Consider the following 20,216-nt stretch of genomic DNA (forward strand, 5'->3'; position numbering starts at 1 on the left):
AATCATTAACTGAATATATATATCCCAGCCCTCTGGGAATCGTACTGGCAGACACCTTCTGATAGTTAATGTAGAGACGCTGGAACACATTGTGATAGAGGGTCATAATAACTTGGAAGGGAGATAGTATCACTCCCAGACCCCTCTATCTCACCAAGGGGAATATTGAGCCTTCACAAATGAGGAGAACCCTCCCCCACTTAACCAAGGGAAAAAAACCTTGCAACCCAGAAGAAGGCTACCCTGAGGACCACATTACAACCCCGCTTTTAACACCCTTAAGAGAAATAAATACACTCTAACCAACCCCCTGACTGTGGACAGGCTCCGCTTAACCTGTTGAAATACCAGGAAATAGCGCAAAGGAAAGTAACTGACGGGAGGGAAATGCTTAGTGCGAGTCTGCACTGGCCCTGAGTCTGAACTCCTGTAAAAGAAAACCAGAAAAACCAACGGGCGATACTCCACGTGGTGTATATCATGATACAATATCCCCCAAGGATGACGAGCATGGGAATGAGGGGGAAAGATCTCAGGGAAAAATGATCAATGCCTCGTAAATACAGGTTGTGAAAGAAATCTGGGACCACTGTCCCCTCAAACCCGAGATCTGAGTCTCTGTATTCGTGTGAGGCTGACTGGCCACTAAGGGAATCAGGGAAAAAAGAAAAAATGAAGCACACTGTCCATAGCAAACAGTACTTATACAGTACTACGAACCCTCAGGTATATGAGTGGTGCATATCACTATTACGAACGGTGTGTGACGTGAATTGTTCACTTATCGATCTCAGCAGGATAAAATACTTATTTAGACCTCTCCAAAATTAGGAACCTGTATCAGTAGGGTCAGCACGGAGAGAAAAAACCAGCACCCTAATCGGTGCACTGTAGAAAATGTATATGTCTATATATATATATACACAACAAAAGAGATTAAGCAACGCTCTTGAGGGTACAGAAGCCTGCCTGAACTCCTCGAGCAGAGGAGAAAGTGTAACACACTGTTAGACGGTTAGTTGAACCACAGGCCAAGATTTGGGAGGAAAACCCATGGGGCAAGTGCCCTAAAGTTATTGTTTGGCAACTCGTATATCTGATATCATCAAGTGTTTCCCAAACACTTTCTCCAAGTAGAACACGGTTGCTCAATTTGCCATGCAACAAAACTGAACAGTTACCCTCGAGCTGACCTTGTCTCCACCAACAGTTCAATAGTAAAAAGAATATCCAATGGGACAAATAGTAAGGGAAACCCCGTCCCCACTATAGAGAGCCTCCAGCCCTGCAGACCTCAACAGAGGCATAACGCATCATCTGTTTCTTCCTCATGATGGGAGAAAATACAGCAGCTTAATCAGCACAGGTGTTGGGTGGAGCAATTGATATCGGGGAAAGCAAGACCTAAGGAAGGACTGAGTTGTCCTGAAACTAACTACGGTAAAGGGCGACAGAAGTTTAACTAAAAGACGAAGGTTAACACCAGTGTCTATAGAGGAAGGTACAACCCCCCACATGGGTCTGTTTTACCACAACCTCCACACACTCTTTTCTTTAAAGTACTTAATAAATTATATAAAATAGACATATAAAATATCCAAAGAAGAGGGGTTACGCCCTCACAGGGGTCCAAACCCCCCGCCCTTCTATAAGCTGCTACTTACCGAGCTATCCGGGCCACTGACAATTCTGAACACGCCAATGTGTTCCATTCATCACTTAAACATAATGTTTAGCAAAAGAGAGCACTGGGCAAGTGCACCTTAACTGCTCACCCTAGCAGGGTGTGGCAACCAGCAGTACATGAGGGGGTCCCTCGCCGCAGAATCCAGGCAAAGCCTGAAACCAAGCAGGCTACGGTGTGCTTACAGAAATAATGACATCTGCCATATGCAGCATCTAAACAGACTGCTAACCTTAAGGGAGGAATACCCTGAGCAATTGTGCCTTCAACTGTTTGCCCGAGCAGGGCGTGATAACCAGCAGTACACCAGGGGTAACCTTGCATTAGAACTGAGGTAGAAACCTGAAACCAAACAGGTTATGGCACACAAACTGTTAAGGTAATCACCAACGCCATATGCAGCACACCGACAAAGTTGCCAACTTTAAGTGAGGAATACACTGATGAAGTGTACCTCAACTGCTCACCCTAGCAGGGTGTGGAACCATCAGTATACGAGGGATCACCTCGCAGAAACACAAGCCAATCCTGCCACCGAGCAGGTGACGGTACCTTTCCAGAGCACCTCCAGAGTACCTGAAACTGGTCACCCCCGCAGGGTGTGGAAACCAGCAGTGTACGAGGGGTAACCTCCCCATAGAATTCAGGCAGAACCTGAAGCTAAACAGGTTATAGCACTTACCAAGAAGGCAAAGCACCCTTCAGTAGGCGAACTGGTGTTAATATATACTGAAAATATCAATTTAAACACAAAATAAAATATCAATTTTATATATATATATATATATATATATATATATATATATATATATATATATATATATACACAGTAATGTGAATACATATATATATAAATACACATTCGCATCCACATGTGTATACCGCCAAAGGCGGGCAGCGAACCGAGGCCCCTCGGCCTGGTAAACCTGCAAACCTCTCCTTGAGCTATGCCTCTTGTGGGCTGAAACATCCCTCACCACCATAGATCTATATAAATTAAATGTAGAAATACAAGTGTTTCACTCTAAAAAGAGGACACAGCTGCCCTTTTCAGGAATGCTCATGGAAGTTACTCCCATCAAAGGAGGGCCTAGCAAACTCCCCCCCCCCCCCAGCCGGATCCCCAGAACAGGCCTAGCCTGTATGCAACTAATGACAATGCGCATGTAAACATAAAAACACACACACACGACGTGCGGGAAGTTAATGAGTAAAAGAAGCTGCAGCCTTTACAGTCATGGAAAAAATGCGCGCAGGTTCCTACTGCCGCTTACACAATGAACTTGTAGAAAAACAAAACTTCCTCTCAAGTGAAAAGAATTTCAAGCGTTCCCAAACCACCTGTGGGAAACGTGCACTGGCTCTGGGGCTGGGGCAGCTGCTAAAAATAACACTGCCTGGAGGGAAAGAATTTCACACTTAGCCGCAGCCTGATTAGAACGCCTCTCAGGGCTGAAGAAATATAAACAAACACTGCAGAAGCAGAAGGCTCCCAGCGGAGCATTACAAAGCATGAATGTGACCTGCAGGTCAGCGTTCGCACACGAACACGGCACTCAGCCAGTTACCAACGGAACATGAAAAATACATGACCATTTCCACAGTACAGTGTAATAAAACCCTAAACTCATCAATATAACATTAATAACATAAATAAATAGCACTCTAAACTCCATAATTCCACACTAAGAAAAGAACTAGGAGGAGTTGACTTAGCTGTGGATTGCAGCAGCAAAGAAAGAGGGGTTGGGGTTAGAGTAATGGACATATATAGAAGAGGGTCCCTGCTCATTGGTCCCCTGCAGGGCATGACCTGTCCTCCATGATGGTTTGGGGAGTTCCCCATACATTGACATTGAACTCTATCTAGTTCTGTTGTGGAAACTTTTTTGTTTGTAAAAGTATTTTCTTTGCTGCTGTGGTTTCAGAGTAAAGATTGTAATGCATAATATGAGCCTCCTGTCTTGTCATAGAATCATGACTTTTGTTTATTCATTTATTTTATTTATTACATTTATTACACGCCCAGACCATGAGGTATCAGGGAGAGGTAACAGACAACTTGTTAAGCATTGGTCAAGAGACAATGTCAGCATAGTTACAATGATAAAGAATATTAACAACAAAACAATTATACAACACATGTGCAGCATTATTTACAATTTACTTTCTATAACGAATGTGTTGAAAATCTGTATTTGCTCCATATATTGGTTTTGTATATTTAGTAGATAAAAATCTCGAGCTAATTATGTGCTCTGTTTTGGTGATTTGCCTAGGAGCTGCATTATTGCATCCCGTTCTGAAATGGCTGCTCTGTTCGTCCGCTGCCATTTCTTCGAAATGGCCGTCATAAGGGCCGCCTCTATGGTTGAATTGTCAGAACTCTCGCGATACTCCATAAGCGTTACTATTCGCTAGCGCAGCGTGTTGCATTTCTTTGGTCCGTGCTGTGTGGCGTAAGGAGTGACTCGGCGAATTTGTGCCGGCGACGCCTACGCAAAGTTAAAGTGCCGACGGTTTGAAGAAGGTAGCCTCTTTGCTTATGAGGGCCACACGTTCCTGTCGGTACTTGGCGCAGCTTCCCCGAGTGGCATGCGGTAAGCAAGGGCTTATATTCGCCATTGGGCGGGTCCCGGTCGCGCGCTATAGAGCGGGCTGGGTAGAGATGGGGCCTGCAGAGGTGAAGGACTTCTAAGGGTGCTAGGTAAACTCGCGCGGGTGCTAATGGCTAAAAGCCTACAGCCTTAAGCGACTGGGAAGTGGCGGTTGGTAAGCCAGGGCACAGCACGCCGCCCCCCAAACGTGCTCTTTCACCTAGTGTTTTGTGCACAGCATAATCGCGCGCATGCGCAAAATGGACCCACTCTAGGCCCGGCTTCGGGTAAGGTCTCAGCTGGTACGCGCGCCAATCAGAAATGTATTTAAGGCTGATCCTCTGGGCAGGGCTTTGAGATAAGGGCGACGGATGGAGGTAGTGCCGGCTGCCTCTCATGAAAACAGCATAAGTGTCCCTTAACACTGTGTTGTGCCTTATGGTCGTATCTAGACCACACTATTGTGTTGTGCCTTATGGTCGTATCTAGACCACACTACTGTGTTGTGCCTTATGGTCGCATAGTGACCACACTACTGTGTTGTGCCTTATGGTCGTATCTAGACCACACTACTGTGTTGTGCCTTATGGTCGTATCTAGACCACACTATTGTGTTGTGCCTTATGGTCGTATCTAGACCACACTACTGTGTTGTGCCTTATGGTCGTATCTAGACCACACTACTGTGTTGTGCCTTATGGTCGCATAGTGACCACACTACTGTGTTGTGCCTTATGGTCGTATCTAGACCACACTACTGTGTTGTGCCTTATGGTCGTATCTAGACCACACTACTGTGTTGTGCCTTATGGTCGCATAGTGACCACACTACTGTGTTGTGCCTTATGGTCGTATCTAGACCACACTATTGTGTTGTGCCTTATGGTCGTATCTAGACCACACTATTGTGTTGTGCCTTATGGTCGTATCTAGACCACACTACTGTGTTGTGCCTTATGGTCGCATAGTGACCACACTACTGTGTTGTGCCTTATGGTCGTATCTAGACCACACTACTGTGTTGTGCCTTATGGTCGTATCTAGACCACACTATTGTGTTGTGCCTTATGGTCGTATCTAGACCACACTACTGTGTTGTGCCTTATGGTCGCATAGTGACCACACTACTGTGTTGTGCCTTATGGTCATATCTAGACCACACTATTGTGTTGTGCCTTATGGTCGTATCTAGACCACACTACTGTGTTGTGCCTTATGGTCGCATAGTGACCACACTACTGTGTTGTGCCTTATGGTCATATCTAGACCACACTATTGTGTTGTGCCTTATGGTCGTATCTAGACCACACTACTGTGTTGTGCCTTATGGTCGCATAGTGACCACACTACTGTGTTGTGCCTTATGGTCGTATCTAGACCACACTATTGTGTTGTGCCTTATGGTCGTATCTAGACCACACTATTGTGTTGTGCCTTATGGTCGCATACTGTGCCCTGATTTTGCTGCCCACATTGCATTCTGTTTCTAGTTGTGCCATGTTGAACGATACCCTCGCCATGCCTCAACAATCCACCAGCTCACCAGCTGCCCCACTGGCATTCCTCTCCAACATTCCTCCCACCTACTTCCTACCATCATTCTTCACTGAAAGCATCCCCACAGCACGTCATCCTCCACCCAGCATAACTTCCTACACCAGACCCATCCACACCAGGAACCAACTCCTAGGTCTCCGTTCTAGATACCCTAGACTCACCCACCAAGCACCTCCCACCACTCTTAACACGCCTAACACGCCATCCCTTACAGTCAAAACACCCTTACCTAAACCCACCATGCCGCACCCCATCCCGGCGACACCACTCAACACCACCCCTACCTCGGCCCAACACACACACAACCTACAGTGTGCCCTCATAAACGCCAGATCCATCCCTGCCCATGCCATTGAAATTCACGAACTCCTAATTAGCTTGGACCTCGACATCTTAGCCATCACCGAGACATGGCTGCACAGCGCTGCAGGGCCAGCCCTCAACCTTACTATCCCACAGGGGTACGCCATTATCCGGCAAGACCGCCTCTCCTCAGTAGGTGGTGGGGTAGCATTCATCCTGAAAGATCACCTCGAGGCCAGACAAATCACCTCCAATCTAGGTGACAACATAGACTCTCTAGCTATAAAAATTGCCCTCTCCCCTAACTCCACCATCACCTTCAACCTAGTCTACCGCCCGCCCGGCCCCCTAACAGAGTTCCATGAGAACCTTGTACACCGCCTAACAGAAAACCTAAAACTCACCTCCAAAAGCATCCTTCTAGGTGACCTTAACCTGGGGTATAACGATAAAAAGGACAAGCCTGCTAAATCTCTTGCACTAGCCTTAAAAGAACTAGGCTTCGACCAAAAAATAACCTCACCCACACACAACAAAGGCCGTATCCTGGACTGGATAGCTGACCACAACTGTCACGTCGACATTAGCTCCATCACCCCGACTCCTTGGTCAGATCACCACCTCATTCACTTCTTTATTCCCGCTGTATCTAACACAAACAAACCTAACCCCATCCCCCCAGCACTGGCAAGATGTGTAAAAAATCTCACTAAAGATAAAATTACACCCCACCTTCACATCCTCTCCACAGACCTCAAGTCATCTGACCCGTCAGAATTAGCAGATATCTACAAGAGCACCATAAGCACCGCCATTGACGCCATTGCCCCCTTGCAGACCAAAAAAGCCAAAACTATCAAACACTCAAATACCTGGTTCTCCACTGAACTCAAAGAACTCCGCTCACAGAAAAGAAAAGCTCTAAACTCCTGGCAGAAATCGCCTTCCCCAGCCACCCTATCCTCCTACAAAAAAATCACTGCCCAATACAAAAAAGCCATAATCACAGCTAAATCAGTCTCTTATAATGATAGAATTGCTAATGCAAGCTCCGAATCCAAAGAACTCTTCGCCATTTTCAACGAACTCACCACACCGGCCACCAAATCACAAGACATTGTTAAAGACCAAATCTGGTGCAACTCCATACAATCTGCCTTGTTAAATAAAATTGAACTCCTACAAACAAAAATTAAGGAGCACCACAAAAACCTATCACTGCACCTCAAATCTCCCACCACCACGAGCCACATGCCCACCCCTAGTTCGGGAACCACATCCACCAAAGCCCCCACTACCCCGTTCAAATTCAGGGAAGTCACAGAACACGAAGTTATTGAGATAATGAACAAGATCAAACCATCCAATTGTAAAGGAGACCCCTGCCCCGCCAGCCTGATCAAAGACTGCACTGAAACACTCGCCCCTTTCCTTAAATCATTCATTAATGCCTCTTTCAAAACCAACACTGTCCCTGACAGTCTAAAAGAAGCCTGGGTGCGCCCGCTTCTAAAAAAAACCACCCTCGACCCTGAAGTAGCTACCAACTACAGGCCCATCACCACTGTGCCTTTCCTGCTCAAGATACTGGATAAAATGGCCTACACACAAATCCAGGATTATCTCGAAACCAACCATATCCTAGGAAAAAGACAGTCAGGCTTCCGACCAGGTCACGGAACTGAGTCAGCCCTACTTGATCTGAAAATACAGCTTGCTGACACTATGGATAAAGGCAAACCGGCACTCCTTCTCCTACTGGATCTATCTGCCGCCTTTGACCTTGTCAACCACGATATCCTAGGCATGCACCTAAAAAATGAAGCACACTTCTCCCCGGAAGCCATTGCATGGGTGGCCTCATTCCTAAATGGCAGACTCATGAAAGTCTTCTCAGACACTGCCTCGGCAACCCCTACCACCATCCACTGCGGCGTCCCACAAGGCTCCTGCACCGCCCCCACTCTCTACAATATATTCACCCTTCCTCTCTTCAATGACCTCGACTGTCGTAACATAGCGTATACCAACTACGCAGACGATACGCAGGTACTACTCCCTCTAACTGGGACCTACGAAGAAGATGCGACAGCATTAACCAAAATCTACACAGCCATCCAAACCTGGATGGCGGCCAACGGCCTCTGCCTAAACGGGGACAAAACCGAAATCCTCATAGTAGGGACCAATGAAATTCTCAACAAACTCCCCCCCCAATACAAATCCTTCAACATCGACAACTCCACCATCTCAGTCTCCAAGACTGTTAAAACCTTAGGCGTTCACCTAGATGCCTCACTATCTATGTCTCGCCAGGTCAACGCCATAGCCTCTTCCTCGGCACTTACCACCAAGATGATAAATGCTGTCAAGCCTTTTCTCTCCGCCAAAAACTGCCTGTCCATCGCCAGAGCCACTATAGGTACAAAACTAGACTACTGTAATGCCCTGTTCCTAGGCACCTCCGCCCACAACCTAAAAAAACTCCAAATCACGCAAAACAATGCGCTCCGGGCAGCACTGTCCATTCCAAAAAGAGAACACATCTCGCAAGCAAGGAAAGATGCCCACTGGCTACCCGTGAAGGAACGCATACTTTTCAAAGCCATGACCATCACACATAGATGCCTATCCCTGGATGCCCCACCCTATCTCGCAGAAAGAATCACACCGAAAGCCTCCATCAGACCCACCAGAGCTCACCGCACCAACATGATTGATGTCCCCACGTTTCAAAGATCCAGGGCGGGAGGAACCAGCTTCCAACACCTCGCACCTAAAAACTGGAACTCCTTACCTACCTCACTAAGGAACGAAAAATCATACCATACCTTCCGTAAAAACCTCAAAACCCTCCTATTCCGCTAAAGTCTTCCACATGCACTCTCATGCTTGCATTGTAACCACAGCATAGCATAACCTCTAAGCTCAATGTTTATTACCAATGTGAAATGTACTCGGTAACTCGGTTTACATCTGTAAACACATTCCTATGCTTGTGTTCATGACTAAGTCTGCTGTAACAGCGCCACGATGCCCCAGGGCAGTTCTGTGCGCTTTATAAATGCAAATAAATAAATAAATAAAAATAGTACTACACACACTTGGCCACTCAGAAAGAAGCCCGTCTGCTGGCGGTCACGCACACATTGCATATCCATTGGCTGCTTTTTGAGCCAATGGAAATTGAATGTGTGGATAAGGCTAGCACGTTACATGGCACGAATATGACACGGCCACCAACTCCCATGTTCCGGGCCGCCTGCACCTAACATGCAATGCCGCTCTACCAGTTCTGCCGATTGTCGCAACAGTGAGAAGTATTAGTGGTGGAGGTTTGACATCAAGGGAGCAGGGCTGTCCTCCAGATTGTCAGATCACTGGGAACGGGTTGAAACACTTGTGCATAGGCGTGTTATTAATGCCATATCATAAGCTGCGCATAATTTAAACCTGCATCCTTGTCTGTACTCCATGGTTTCATTTACTGGTGCTAGTTTGTAAAAGAGCATACAGTTGCTCTTTTTTGCCCACGTCGTTTTCTTTGTCCCACTATTTATTTTTTGGGATATTGCATTGTACGCGAATTGTTGAGGGGTCAGATATGGTATTGCTCTCTGCTCAACTAATAACTATGAGAGACCAATGGAGTAGTCTTCCTCACTCCTATTAAAGCCTTATGGAAAATACCAGACAAAAAAGGAACCAACCGTCTATCTCCTCTTCATGCTCTACCCATATTCCCACTCACGGACCGTGGACCAACTAAGGACCCGAGTCTATGGTTGTAAAAAATGCATGTAACAAAATGCAATTTTATTAAAGAAATAACACAATATACAATTATCTTAAAATGAAATCAACACATCCTAAAAGTGTGTAAAACTGCACTTTTACTAAAATATCAAATACAAAAAGCACAATACCAGTTCTAAATCGGTTTTTAAAAAAAATATTAACACCAACCTGCCTAGGTGTCACCTATACACCCAAAAAGCTCCTGCCTATACAAATCTAAACAGAGCAACACAAAAAATTAATCCCTGGTGTTTTGTTACTTTGGTAGGTATCACCTCCAAACAACCACTTTTCTTTGTTAGAGTTATGTTGTTAATCACATGTCTATTAGTTGTCTACCCTTTGCATTTGCTACTACGGTGACTGAAACCACTGAATTGGTCAATAAATTGCACCTTACAATTTAAGGTGCTCATATGCCTGACCCGTTTCATTCAAATACATTTGGAACAAATTTTATGAACTTCATCAGGGGATCCAAAACAAAATCCACTATACACAATAAATACACATAATCCAAGACATGTTGTTTAACTGTCAGAGAAGGTGAAGTATGTCTCCATGTAAGGGTTGCATCCATGAAATGAAGGTCTTTAGTTTAAACAACCTGCGGTATCTGTCTTGCAACTGCAAATACTGATAAGTTATGGTGAGGAGGGGGACGTCTTCACTGTAGACGTTTAAACACATCCCGTGGGGGAGGTAAGCGTCAAAATATTCGCTCGACCGCTAAGTCTTGCTCGCGTTCCAACTGTGCCTCAAGTGGACATTTTTCCAATTGCCTTACTGCTGTAAAACATATTGCGGCTCAGGTGCCAGTCGCCGGTAGAGAGAACTCCCAATCTCTTCCTCTCGTACGCGCTGTCCCCTCCATTGCTCTCTGTTCAGTCAATATCCCTAGGTCAGGATAGTAGTATTCTTTAGTTTCGAGAGCTGCTGTGGATTTTGGACTGAATGCACAGAGGCATAACAAGGTGGCCTGCAATGTCAGCCGCATATGCCTTTAATAGTATTTTTTATTGATGGAAGCCTATCCCGCTTACATCTCATATCTCCTTCCAATTGTTCCTATGTGACATGTTGTTTTCTGGCTTGCTGCCTCGCTTTGTTCACTGATGGGAGAGGGAGGAGATGGGCCGATTCTTCTCCCAAAACATTTGCGACACTGGTTTAACAGCGACAATGACAGGGCAGCAACCGACGAACACTAAGTAGACTGATATCCAACTGGTTTAGCTACTCCAGTGAAGGGTTTTATCAAAGCATCCTGGTATTAATATATGGGGAAAGTGGTACTACAGTTAAAGAATGCCTGGGCGTTCGATTTGATACAAAGTTATGCTGCTTCCTTTAGGATGTGGTGTAAAGTTCATGGCAGTTATTTACAATGGTCTCGTGGAGTATGTACCATAGCTTTCAAAAGCTCCACTGTAATAAAAGGCCCGTATAAGAGGGTGTTGATTTGTAGCACAGGAAACATTATTTTTGGCGATTTGATTGGCAAACGTGATGGCATTTTGATTTAAACCTCTGCTTTTAATGCAATCGCAGGTCATTTTAATTCCGTCCAAATGGCACAGAACGGCCTCTTGGACTGGTACACGTTGGGATTGCATGCAAAGTGATAGATGTTAGGAGTTAATACTATGTTATGCTATTGTGAATTTGTATAGTCCCTTATGTCATTGGTGTGATCTCAAAGCACTGTGGGTTTAACTCCCTCTCGGGACTGTAGTCCAGGTCAGTGGAGAGAGTAAGGTAGTATGTTGTGCTTGGCTGCACTCAGTATGTCAGTAGAATGTGTGCAGCAAGGCAGTTGGCCACTGTCTGCATTCTGGTGGTGGTGCCGTTTTGTGTATATTACTTGTGCAGCTGGGCTGGATTTTTTTTTTGTGGTTTTAATCTGCATTCCAAAGATTAAGGTGTTAAGGGAGGGGAGTAGGTATGTGTGCAGCTAGGCCACATTGAGGAGACAGCTGCATCTATTTTGTATGTTGCTCTAGAGAAGAGTAAGCATATTTGTATGTGCAAGTGTCTGCAGATTGATTGGAGACCCCTTTTTCTTATTTCCTTCCAGTGGTCGCTAAGCTTACCATATTTCAACAGTTTATCCAAGAGAAACTGACAGATTCCTCGCTTGTTTCAGAGCTCCTTCCCATTAGGTGGGACAGACAGTCTCTTTCAGAAGCTGGGTTATAAGTGCTTGTCGGCCCATTTTCCAGGTCTCGGCTAATAATTTGTGCCTAGTTGGTTATGGATTGAATTGTGGAATTGTATCACATTATTGTCCCTTCCAGGAGCTGCAAGTGCTTGGCAGCAGGCACCACCGGGAGGATGGCTGAGCTTGACCTTGGTGTGTGGGTTGGGAAATGAGGCATAATCATTTTAGGTATAAGGGGCAGGTTTTGTGCACAGCTCAGCGAGTAAAGCACAAGATCACCAACCAGACACCTGCGCTGGAGATCAGAGGGTTTTGCTCTGAGGACAATCTCGAGGGCTCTGACACTGCGACTGCAGCACAGGTGGTTTGGCTCTGGTATGCACTGGACAGCATTTTAGGCAATATGTTACAGCTCAGGGTGTCTCCAGGGCTCAAGTCGAGGGTACACGCGTGTGGACAGAATTCCCCCGCTTTTTTTTTTTTAAGAGGGATCCTTGATATGCTAATTTCTGTTGCCGACACATTCAGTTGATATGTTGATGTGTCCCAGCACTTTTTTGTTTAGGACTTGACCCCTGGGTGTCTGTCTGAGACAGAAGCTCTGTGGTTTTTACTCTAGGACGGCCAATGGGAGACGGCTCTTAAGGGAGGTTTAGTCTGCAAACGGAGCGTAGTGTCAGGAACTATGTTCCTCTGAAACTTAGACGATCATCTCACTCTGTGACCTGCAGCTGGCAGGGTCTCATTACTGGCCATTAGAAGATGGTGCCTTTTTGAAGTGCTTGTGGGTGCTCAAGTCTGGAACTGCAGGTGTTGTAGTTTATGGGTGAGTGTGTGAATGAGGTAGCAGTATTTGTTGTAGGGGTGTACACGTGAATGGGATAGCTTGTATACTGTGTAGGTGTATACATGACTGTGTATATTTTCTTATGTGGGGATATTGAAAGCGCCAGCATGGACAGTGTTGGACATTGCCAGGAGCTATTTAACTCCTCGTTATAGCTAAGGTGAGCCTGGTTATCTTAAAACCAACATCTATCAGGAGATTATGAGCCCTGCATGGACATGATTTCTTATAGTATCATTACTGGCATTGCAGGTCTCAAAATTCAGGTTCAACAAGCAGGAGATAAAACCAGCTCCTGGTTGTCAGATATCGCATGGAAGGCAGGAGCTACCACTGGGGAACCAGGAGCGAGTACTCTGCACATCTAATTTTCACATGCAATGTATACTTTATGCCCATGATGTATGATCATTTTGTATTTAAATGTGTCCTAAGCTAACCAGGCTCTCCTAGAATAGAAGCAAGAAATACCTCCCTGCAAAGGAAGCATGAGTATATTCTTATCTGGGGGATACTGGCATATGTTCGTGCAGGCAGCATGGACATGTATGGGGACATCCAGGATGAAAATGCGTTTTTATATCGGCATATATTGCGGGAAGGCTTCATCAAACTGTGTGTGCAAGGATGGTGACTTGGCATCTATTGGATTTTTTTCATGTCTTGCCCTTTTGTTACCCATTTGTTCACAGAAAGCATGCTGTTAAATTCCCCAGTTTAAATCCTTGTTTCAAAAAACATTTTCTATGCCCTCTGAGCCCATTGTGGTTGTTCCGAGCTTTCAGTCGCACTTGCATATTCATTAGAAATATTTACGCCCCCTCCAGTTAAAGAATTCACCAGCCGCCACTGGGTGGGGGGTGGTGGTGTGGAACGGAAATGGTAAGAGAAGGTGCTAATCTGTTGAAGGGATGGAACACTCGAGGGCAGAAAATGCATGTTTTCTGTGGGCAGTTTGTCTCCGGGTCATCAATGTTGGGCCCGTAAGTGGTTGTTACAAGTGTGCCTGCAACAGCATCCCATGGTGACTATCGACCCACTAGGTGTACACAACTTTCAGTAATATGAAACCCATAGAATGGAACTCCTCTAGCTTGCGAGGAATAATGCGTGTAGTACCTCAAGGGGCCCCATGTACGAGCGGAGCTTTCATGGGCCCTCCCTAGGGCATGCGTTGCTTGGGCATTAGTATCTTTGGGCAGTGTCTTTCCACATAAGCAAGAATCTTCTGGACCTTTAGTCCCCGTACGTTCCGTCCCAATACTGTAATGGGGGATTTCTGCCCACTTCACCTGTTGCCTGCCATATAAATGTGTATTCATAAGTGGCACCAATAGCCACGCCTATCACCTGTATGTCTGTTAAATAACTTTTTTAACCCCTTTCCAAATCCCTCCACCCCAACAGCACAGTGTAACTCGTACCCTGAACCCCTTGGAATTCTAGGGGGCACAATGCAAACATCAACTTCGTTGGCTCCCAGCTCCGTCCAGTTTAGAGTCAACTCAGCCAACCTAGCAGGTCACAGTAATGAAGTCCACGCAATAATTTTTAAATACAATGTTCAACATTCATTCAGAGGATGACTGTGCCATTGACGTTTCTTTATCTTTCCTCTCTGCATTCAGCCCACAACCTCATAGGATCGGAAGGTGCCCCTTTAGCCCTTCCAAAAAATGTGTTGGAAGTGAACATCTATGACGAAATGTGTTGGAAGTGAACATCTATGACGTTGTTGGTCTTGCATGAAAATGTGATCTGTTAAAAATGTTAGGTATCCTGGATCCTCCCAACTGCATTGCTTGTCATTGTTTGTTTATCTATACCATATTTCCCTTGCGTCTCGCTCTGGTCGCTACCACCTCTTCAATATCTGTAAAGTCTGTTCTTCTCTCACCTTCCATGCTATCAAGCCCTTAATCTCCTCCCTTATCTTTTCTCGCCTTTTCTACTGTTCTCTCTTTTTCGGTCTCCCTGCCTCCCATCTTGCTCCCCTTAAATCCCTCTACCACTCTGCCATCCATACCTTGTCTTCTCTCTCCGCATGATTCCATCTCCAACTCACTTTCCAACCTTGGCCGGCTTCCTTTCCATTCCCAACTTAAATTTCACTTCCTTTGATGACCTTGCCCCTCCTTACCTCTTCTCTCATTCTATACCCCCTCTCGCTCCCGTCGTTCTGCAGATTTCTTCTTACTTCCCAACCCCACCACCTTGCGCCTCCTCTCGTTTCAGCTCTTTGCCCCCCTACATTGGAACTCCCTTTCACGATCTGCTCCACTTCCACCTATTCCTCCTTGAAAGCACTCCTTGTCCACTCCCCTCCCTGATGCCTTTTCTCTCTCCTTCCAATACCCTCTTCCTCGTCTATCTTCCCTGTCTCTCTATCCTCCCACCACTCCCTACGCTTTCTCCCTTTTTTCGGTCCCCTCCATTACTCTTCCTCCTCAAATGCAAATTGTTCCAAATGCTGTTTTTCTGGTGTCTCATATAAACTGTTATTGCTTCTAGTTATGTTTAATGTTCCTGTGTTAAACTGTAAAGCGCTTTGGAGTTAAGCGCTATATAAACAATAAAATCTAAATCTATATATATTGGTATTCAGGGCTGGGGAGCCAAGCAATCAAATTGCTCGGACTGGGGGGCTGACTCCCACTATTTTAGCCTGTGTTCCAAGCAGTCTAATGGCTGCGGCCCTGCCATCCATGTCCTCCCCTCTCTCCTATCCCACTTATTTTGGCGTTCTCCACATGGAGCCCTGATTTCCATCTCCTCTGTGGCCATCTTAAGTACATTGCTCTCAGCGCCCCAGGGTTGTAATGGCAATACTAACACCCTACCCAGTAGCTCGTTGAAGCCCTCGCTACAAATTGGGCACTGAGCCGTTGCCATTTGGCCTGCTGGATCGGTTATTGCCTTTTTCACCCTTTTTTTCCTAGTAGTTTTAAGGGGTGCAACCTTGCGATTTTTTGGCAAATGAAGTGCCTATAGTGGTCTTATTGCTTGACCAGTGTTTTCCAAATCAAACACGACTGCCTATGAAATTGTGTGTAAGCATGTTTTAATAAATTGAGCTCATAGAACTTTTTTCTTCAGAAATATGTGCTAATAGGTGTTCTTGTTTGATATACAGGTGCCGGGGGGACAGAACAGAAAAATGGTACAGATGGGCCAAACCTGGCAAAATCTGGAGTATCGCCAACCACTTGGGCAGCAGAGGCTCGGTCTCCAACCACCACTATGTCGTCTCAGTCGTCCCCTAGCTCTCATGAAGATGTGGATCTTCTATCCAGCCTTGAGTTGGTTGAGCTTCTTGGCCGTGGGGGGCAGTGCTGGGAGGCACCCTTGCATGAAGAAATGTGGAATGATGATCAGTCTGTGAGCCTGTCTGAGCCAGACACATTGCCCTTTGGTGAATTGTTGCAGCAGCTGGTGAACTACGAGAAAACGCAAGACCAAAATGGTTATTCCCTGTCTGGTGGCCCCCCTATCAAAGGCATTTCCAGGAAGACAAGCGGCCGCTATGAAGCAAACAAAAGTAGCAAGAACGCTGCGGCTGCGAGACTCAACCGTCTCAGAAAGAAGGAATATGTGATGGGGCTTGAAGCAAAGGTGACTTGTTTATCTTCGGAAAACCTGGAGCTCAAGGAGGAGAATAGGCAGCTTGGTAAACGAGTGAAAGACCTGGAGGAGGAGACAAAGTACTTAAAGGCAGTCCTGGCCAACGAAAGTGTGCTTTCCCAGTTGTTGGGCAGGCTGACTGGTCTGAAGGGCATGAGGCTTACCACCTCCCTCTTCAGGGAGAACGGAGAGGAGATGGACCATGACTATGCACTACCCAGGAAAAGGGTCAAAGTGGAGGAACAAGAGAGCACCTCAGGCGGAATCTGCCTGCATGTGGACAAGGAGCAGGTGTCTGTGGAGTTTTGCTCCTCCTGTGCCAGGAATGCATGTTCTACTGTCAAAATGTAGGGTCAAGTACTTGCTATTTTACAACTTATACGTTTGACATGCCATGTACTGAAAATACTTGTAAAGCATATTTTTATTAGTTGGACATCTTCAGTGGGCAGACAGATTTGAAACCATCTTAATATTTCTGATCACTACTTTAGTTAAAAGCATGCTTGTGAGATCTGCTGCTGTATATTATACTTTACTATTAAACCTTTTTGACAGTTTGTTTTTTAGGTGATTACCCTGCCTTGCTCCGTTGTAGGGGTTAAAGAACAGTCGTTTTCGCCTCGCAACCTGGTAAGGATCTATATGATTACCATAATGCGGAAAAATAGTTCTCAGCTGTTTTGTTTTTGTTTAAAAGTAGTGTTAACAATATCAGAGGCAAACCTGAACACGTGATTTGATTATAAATTAGTTTTCGGGCACATCTGATGCGTTTCATTTCTTAGTTGCACAAACGTGCAGGTTCAATGTGATTTTATGTCGCCCTGAAAAACTCGGCAGGTAGGCTACTTCCCCTGCGCCCCACACCTAAAATTCTTCCCCCAAATATTCTAGGAGGGGTATCATTTTAGATTTCCTCCAGTACTAGAATATTTGGGGAATGTTTCTAGAGGGTGCATTTTTAGGGAAGTGCCGCCTACTGGCGGCCTTTTTCACGGCAACATTATCACTGGATACGTGAGTACCTTCGTGTATATAAATGCAGCTAACATAGTTTTCCTGTGATTTATGAACGTCCACTTTAAAACAAACTAATGGTTTTTGTTTTTGAATCTATAAATGCAAGTCCCTTTGAATATGTTGTACAGTGGAGATTTGGGGTGGGATCTATTGCCGCTACCATGTGCCATTTAAAGAAGCCAAGCTTCTCAATTTAAAGCAAGAGGCACCTAGAGTATGATTCCGAATTTCCATGTGCAAGACAGATATTATGTTTTTTCCCTTGGTGGTTTGTTTAGCCTGTGATTTGAACTTGGACCTACCTGCTGTGGTAGTTGGGCTATTTGTTCCACGAAGTGGCTTTTAATCCCCCTGTCACACATTTGATATTGCAGCTGTACAAAACAGATTTTTGGGGGGGAGATACGACTACCATTTATTAGTCCTATTTAGAGGTTGGGGGGTCCTTACGTAAATGAAAGGCGCACTGGTTAATAAAGCGCGTTTGGAAGGCTGAGGACGTACTTTAAACTATGCTTCTAAACTAATTTATAATGAGCTTCTGAAGTCTTCTGAATTAAAACTCACTTTTGTTAGTATCGTCTGAAAGCGCGCTCGAGTTTCACAACGTTTTTGAAGCATCTGCATAATTCAAGTTTAGTTTGTGCCCTGCTTCGAAATGCCATAACATTGTTTTGTTTTAAAATGTAATTGTGAGAGTCAGTTAATGCAAACTAGCATTCCATTGGGAAATGTTTGGCAGGTTAGCATAATTATGGAGGTTGTGGTGAAAGGAGATGGGCAATGTAATTGTTCCCCAAGGAGAATATTGCCTAGTTTATTTGGCTTGGGAACCAACACCCCAGCAATGGTGATGTGGGTTTTGGGCGATAGCCGTTTGATAGAAACTACAAATGGTTTACTTAAGCTGCAAAGCATATTGAAAGGGGTGTTAACTTGTTTTATTCAAAAAATTGCTTTTAACGGTAAATGTCTAATTATATGTAAAGTGAGGTTTCACAAAGAAATTGCATACATCCAAAATTTCAAACCAGCATGCTAGTTTTGAGCGAGAACTAGCAGTAGGCTGACAATCATTTTTTTAAAATTTTTAAAATAATTTTACTTTAGACGTGATCTGTTAGAGCTTACATCTGCATATTTTTTTGTGAAACCTCGCTATTCGGCACTGTATATGTATATTTAGCATCCTTATTTTTCTTTATGCTAAAGTGGATTCAGCTGTGTTGGGGCGGAAGATGCGGGACCAGCTCCTGGCCAAGTTTCCTGGTTTATATTAAACGATAGTATGCCACAACTAAAAGGTAAAAATAGGGATTTATGTTTTGTATGTAAAATGCTGTAAATAGTGTGATCGAATTGGCAAGTTTTCTCCATATGAAACTTTTTCATTGTATGAGATCTTTACAAAATGTTGGGCAAGCTATAATTTGTCTGGTTCTGAATACAGAACGAAAATGATTAGGTCGGAGAACACTTGATATTCTACATTGTTCCAACTGAAATCAATTTCAAGCAGAGCTTTGCATTGATGAAAGCTTTGACTATTTGTGAATTGCTTGTGGAACTTTATGCTTCAATGAACTGAAACTACGAGTATTGAAATAAAACCATGTTGATATAGTTTTGGGCTCTAATAAGCTTTTCTAAGAATCTGTTTTATACCCATACAGTTTGGAATAATGGTACTTCTGGTGTTGTGGTTTCTTGATACGGATGCAATGGGTGGATGGATGCTTGTATTCACATAGGGTCTGGTTCCTAATAGTTTTATTTAAATATCGAGGCATTACATGGCCATATTTGAAGTAATGGAATAAAAGTGCATCTGTACAATGTCCAGTATATTATTAAATCTTCTCTTGGCATCAGTGCACTACTATTTCGTCTTAGTCCTTTCCCTAACCATCAGTGCACTTGGATATCACTGAAAACAAATCCTGATTTTTTTTTTTATTTTTATTTTATTTATTATTTCTTCAGGTGTGGTGGGGAGCTAGAGCGGAGAAGGGTGTGTGCCGTTTTAGATATTAAAATAGTTCACATGTCGTCATGGTGACTTGTTATTGCTGATCACATTTAGTTGGACTGGGCTATTTCTCATCTTGGGATAGTTGCATCAGGCTTCATATTTTGCTCTCGCCACTACTGAGTGAGTGATACTTGACATAGTGTGCACGTCAAATTGATAGATTGTGACTGGCTAGTAAGTTGCACTTTGTTTTTTTTTTTAAACTACTGGTTATATTCCATTTAATTTTTAAATGGTAGTTTATTGGTTGGGCAGCTCTTCTCTAGAAGCAATTTCCTAATACTCCCCATGCCCAGATCTTAAGAGGACAAGAAATCAGATCTACCATCTCCCGTGGGTCTTTCATTCATGTGACAACGTACAATAAAAATCCATCTGCACAGGGTTCTGAGGCTTTGAGTGTGTATCTAGATGCCTAACGGAGTGATGGTGCCCTGGGAATAAGTGGTTCCTCCAACCAAGGCCGAACACGTTCCAGTACTAGTTAGTACTGCTGCATCCGGACTCAAGTCGTCATGTTTTTGAATTATTTTAAAAACATTTTTTTATAAATTGCCCATTGAACTTTTTTCAAATTGACCAAAAAGGCTGTG

General features: G+C 44.5%; 1 protein-coding gene across 2 annotated transcripts in view; it reads left to right on the top strand.

Annotated features, from left to right (window-relative positions):
- Nucleotides 1–4,065: 4,065 nt before the first annotated feature.
- Nucleotides 4,066–20,216, top strand: part of CREBZF (CREB/ATF bZIP transcription factor) — a 109,270-nt gene continuing 93,119 nt past the window's right edge. Inside the window, exons 1-4 of one of the 2 annotated variants that reach the window (XR_011284118.1) lie at nucleotides 4,066–4,284; nucleotides 16,081–16,915; nucleotides 17,127–17,201; nucleotides 18,804–18,895. Coding sequence is in view for 1 of the 2 variants with exons in the window: in XM_069639817.1 (XP_069495918.1) it covers nucleotides 4,230–4,284; nucleotides 16,081–16,915; nucleotides 17,127–17,142 (906 nt within the window). In the remaining variant the exon portion in view is untranslated. Of the gene's footprint in view, nucleotides 4,285–16,080; nucleotides 16,916–17,126; nucleotides 17,282–18,803; nucleotides 18,896–20,216 lie in introns of those variants that run through there. The other variant, XM_069639817.1, reaches the window with a different exon arrangement.

The sequence above is a fragment of the Ambystoma mexicanum genome, chromosome 7q, assembly GCF_040938575.1.
Source record: "Ambystoma mexicanum isolate Mex_15411 chromosome 7q, UKY_AmexF1_1, whole genome shotgun sequence".
NCBI classification, from domain to species: domain Eukaryota; kingdom Metazoa; phylum Chordata; class Amphibia; order Caudata; family Ambystomatidae; genus Ambystoma; species Ambystoma mexicanum.